At 46.5% G+C, this 3,288-nt stretch overlaps 1 protein-coding gene across 1 annotated transcript in view; it reads left to right on the top strand.

The window, feature by feature from the left end:
* Positions 1-2,297: 2,297 nt before the first annotated feature.
* Tnfsf8 (TNF superfamily member 8) overlaps positions 2,298-3,288 on the top strand; it is a 27,714-nt gene continuing 26,723 nt past the window's right edge. The window contains exon 1 of the mRNA XM_021161545.1: positions 2,298-2,732. Coding sequence (XP_021017204.1) covers positions 2,523-2,732 — 210 coding nt within the window. The 5' untranslated portion in view covers positions 2,298-2,522. The remainder of the gene's footprint in view (positions 2,733-3,288) is intronic.

Below are 3,288 nucleotides of genomic sequence, written 5' to 3'. Positions count from 1 at the left end.
TCTGGCCAAGTTCTGCTTTTTTTTTTTTTTTTTTTACATTTCCTGTGCAGTTTTACCTCTAAGAAGGATTTGAAAATAACTCAGCAAGGAACCTGTAGGATCCTGCCATGTGCACCTTGTGTGGCTTAGGTAGAAATTGAAAAGAGCCTTTTATCACGAGGAGTTGAATGCTAGGTTGCCTGGACCAGATCTTGCAACACATGAAAAGCATAGAGGAGGTGAAGACAACAGGAGTAGGGAATGGGGTGCCTCTGAAATTTCACTAGCAGAGGATGCAACCACAAAAGAAGTGAAGTTGGGCCCACAAACTGTTAGTGACTGATCTGAAAATCTCAACTGTTCAGAAGGTTCTAAGAACAAAGGGTGATTTTCCCCCTTGTCAGCCCTCCCTCCTAGGACAATGTACAATATGCAAAACTGTAAGTATAAGACAAACATTTTTTTCCACTGCCTCCTCAGCCCCATGGGCCTTCAGGAAGACCTGAACTTTAAACGAAGCCTTTTTATTTTTCAACACCCACAGCTTCCATTCAGCAATCAGAAGTTTTCCACTTCGATCAAAGGGGCTAAACAGAGAGGGCCAAGGGAGCAGCCGGTTCTCAGCAGCTCTGGGCAGATTGCCACCCACTCCCTGTCCGTACCCACCAAAGGACAAGGCTTTCTCCCCAAATCAAACTAGTGTAACCCCAAAACACTAGCTTGCCTTGCCCTATCTAAACCAGCAGGACAAGTGAATAAGGACAAATCTGTCTTCCAAACCCCAGGCTCAGTTTCCTTGACAACCAGATGGAGACACTGCCCTTGAAGAAGATATTCACCAGTTCATCCCTCACTACCTATCCCTCCTCTGTGGATTTTCATTTTATAAACTCACCAAAAGGGGCCTCTAGACCATCTCCTAAGTCTAAGCTGCCTTGCAGAATGCTCAAAGAGAGATCTACACATATCCAGAAAGCTGAATAATCCGAGCTGGGCTTTGGATCTGGCATTTCTTTGGGGCTTCTGACATGTCCTGTGACCTGCAGAGGTAGTGTATAGTCAAAAGAGAAGGGTGCTGTCTACCTCAAGGGAAATAGCAAATGAGGTTTCAGAAGGCCACATCTGGAGGCAGCTCTGAAACTTTTAGAGGTATTCTGAAAGAAAGGTCATTCGTAGCAACAGACACGATCCAGCTCTGTGTCCCAGAGATCTATTTATTATATGAAATTCCAGACATGGCCCAGAGGGCAACTTGGGCTGTTTAACAGGAATTGTTCAACAACAGCTGCCAAGTCCATTCCCATTCAGGAAGCCCTCTTACATCATCCTGTTTGAGCTTCCCCATGACTGCAAAGCAGAGGGGGGGTGAAGCAGGGGCTTCGTTGACTTATTCAAGGAGCAATGCTGAGAAGAGGAAAGGCTAAGATGCAACCTGACGTTTTCAGCCTGTAAGGAAAGACTCTGGCAGGCTTTTGGAACCAGGCTGATTTGCATATACCACCAAGTTTTCCCATTAGATTAGCACTGGTAGATTTGATTAAGAATGTTTTTATGCTGGGCCTCAGTTCTCTAAGCTGTGAAGAAGAAATACTACTTGCTTCTGAGGCTGGTGACGAGTGTGAAGTCAGCCTCTAAGCCAAGTTCCCAAGACTGTACGTAAGCCAGAATGTTCAATTCTAGTAACCTCTGTCCACAAACTCATCACAAACACCTGGAGCACTATTTGCATCCCCATACAACCCACAGACACTTCACACACTCGTTCCACAGCACTGAGCTTCCCCTTCCTGACCCCTCACTAATTTCTTCCCCTAGTATGAACTTTAGGGCAAGCCAGTTTCATCAGCAAATTTAACAGCCCTGGAGATCACCCTGCACGAGATATAGGAGCTTTGGTTCAACAGCAAATTATTTCCAAATTCCTCTTCTCTCACCATGTCTTTGAAACTATCCTCAAATATCCTACTGCCACAACCTTGTCTCCAGGTAGGTAAATGCCCAAACAATGGGCTCTTCTTTCCCAGAAATGGGTATGTTTCCAGTTTAGAGCATGCTGTAATTGTTGGACAACCCCAACAGTCATTGTGCTGCTGACAACGGACTGCCATCTCCAGGGATCCAGCAAACAGACTAATCTGGAAGCTTCCTGGGCCACCAGCATGGATCATGCAGTGTGCAGGGTCCCCGCGGCAAGGCGTTCTGTGGCTGAGCCTAAAGGAAACAGAAGTGGTTGGTGTGTACACTCACGCGGAACTGTCTCCTTCCTACCACCCGCTGACATCAACCTTCGTCTATCTCGCTACAATTTCTCTGCACTCAGATTAATCCTAGGCGATGAAAAATGAACCTCTCCCCCACCCTTGCAGCCACCCTTCGCCTTACGCCCCCAGAGAAGAGTTTCTCCATCCGGCAACTGGTGAAGGCTTTTTTCCAAGTCACATGATCCAGGATGCAGGGGAAAATCCTTCTTGGAACAGAGCTGGGTACAGAACCGAATCAGATGAGGAGAGATAAGGTGTGATGTGGGACAGACTATATAAAGCATGGAGCCAAGGCTGCAACAAGCAGGCAGCTGTGGGGCTCCTTCCCCTGACCCAGCCATGCAGGTGCAGCCCGGCTCGGTAGCCAGCCCCTGGAGAAGCACGAGGCCCTGGAGAAGCACAAGTCGCAGCTACTTCTACCTCAGCACCACCGCACTGGTGTGCCTTGTTGTGGCAGTGGCGATCATTCTGGTCCTGGTAGTCCAGAAAAAAGTGAGTAAACATCTTTTTTCTGCTTTTCTTTTCTCATTTATTATTTGTGTCCTCTAGAGAAACAGCCCTGGGAAGCTAATGAATAGTTTAACTGGGAGCAAAAAACATTTAAAAAGTGAAAATAAGTAAAACTATGTATATAAAGAGATTATATCAGAGAAAAGGGGAAAAACTAGAAATGAACTTTCTGCACTCAGTGGGAATTTTTTAAAAAGAAATAGAACTGGACATGAGCTCAAAATTTTCCAGATGTACTGGAGCCAACAGAGCAGAGAGGAGCTGCTGGCCTTGAGAAGTTAAGATTGAAGCCCAGGTGGGTCACAGCCTCACAGTATGGAGGGAGGAAGCATGGGGAGCCGTGATGGCGAGTGTACATGTGGGTATCACCTCTGTAAGGCGCTCATCCTAATTCTAAGGCTATGTCCTCAGTCCGTGCTCCCAGGGCTTCTGAGGCCTCTCTTTTGTCAAGAGTCTGTTGTTGCTGTTGTTTGTTTGTTTGTTTGTTTGTTGTTGTGGTTGTGTTCTTGCTTGCTTGCTTGTTTTTCGTGAGGAGCTA

Source organism: Mus caroli, chromosome 4, assembly GCF_900094665.2.
Source record: "Mus caroli chromosome 4, CAROLI_EIJ_v1.1, whole genome shotgun sequence".
NCBI lineage: Eukaryota > Metazoa > Chordata > Mammalia > Rodentia > Muridae > Mus > Mus caroli.
Note: the sequence above shows the minus strand (reverse complement) of the source record. Positions and strands in the feature narration are given on the sequence as shown.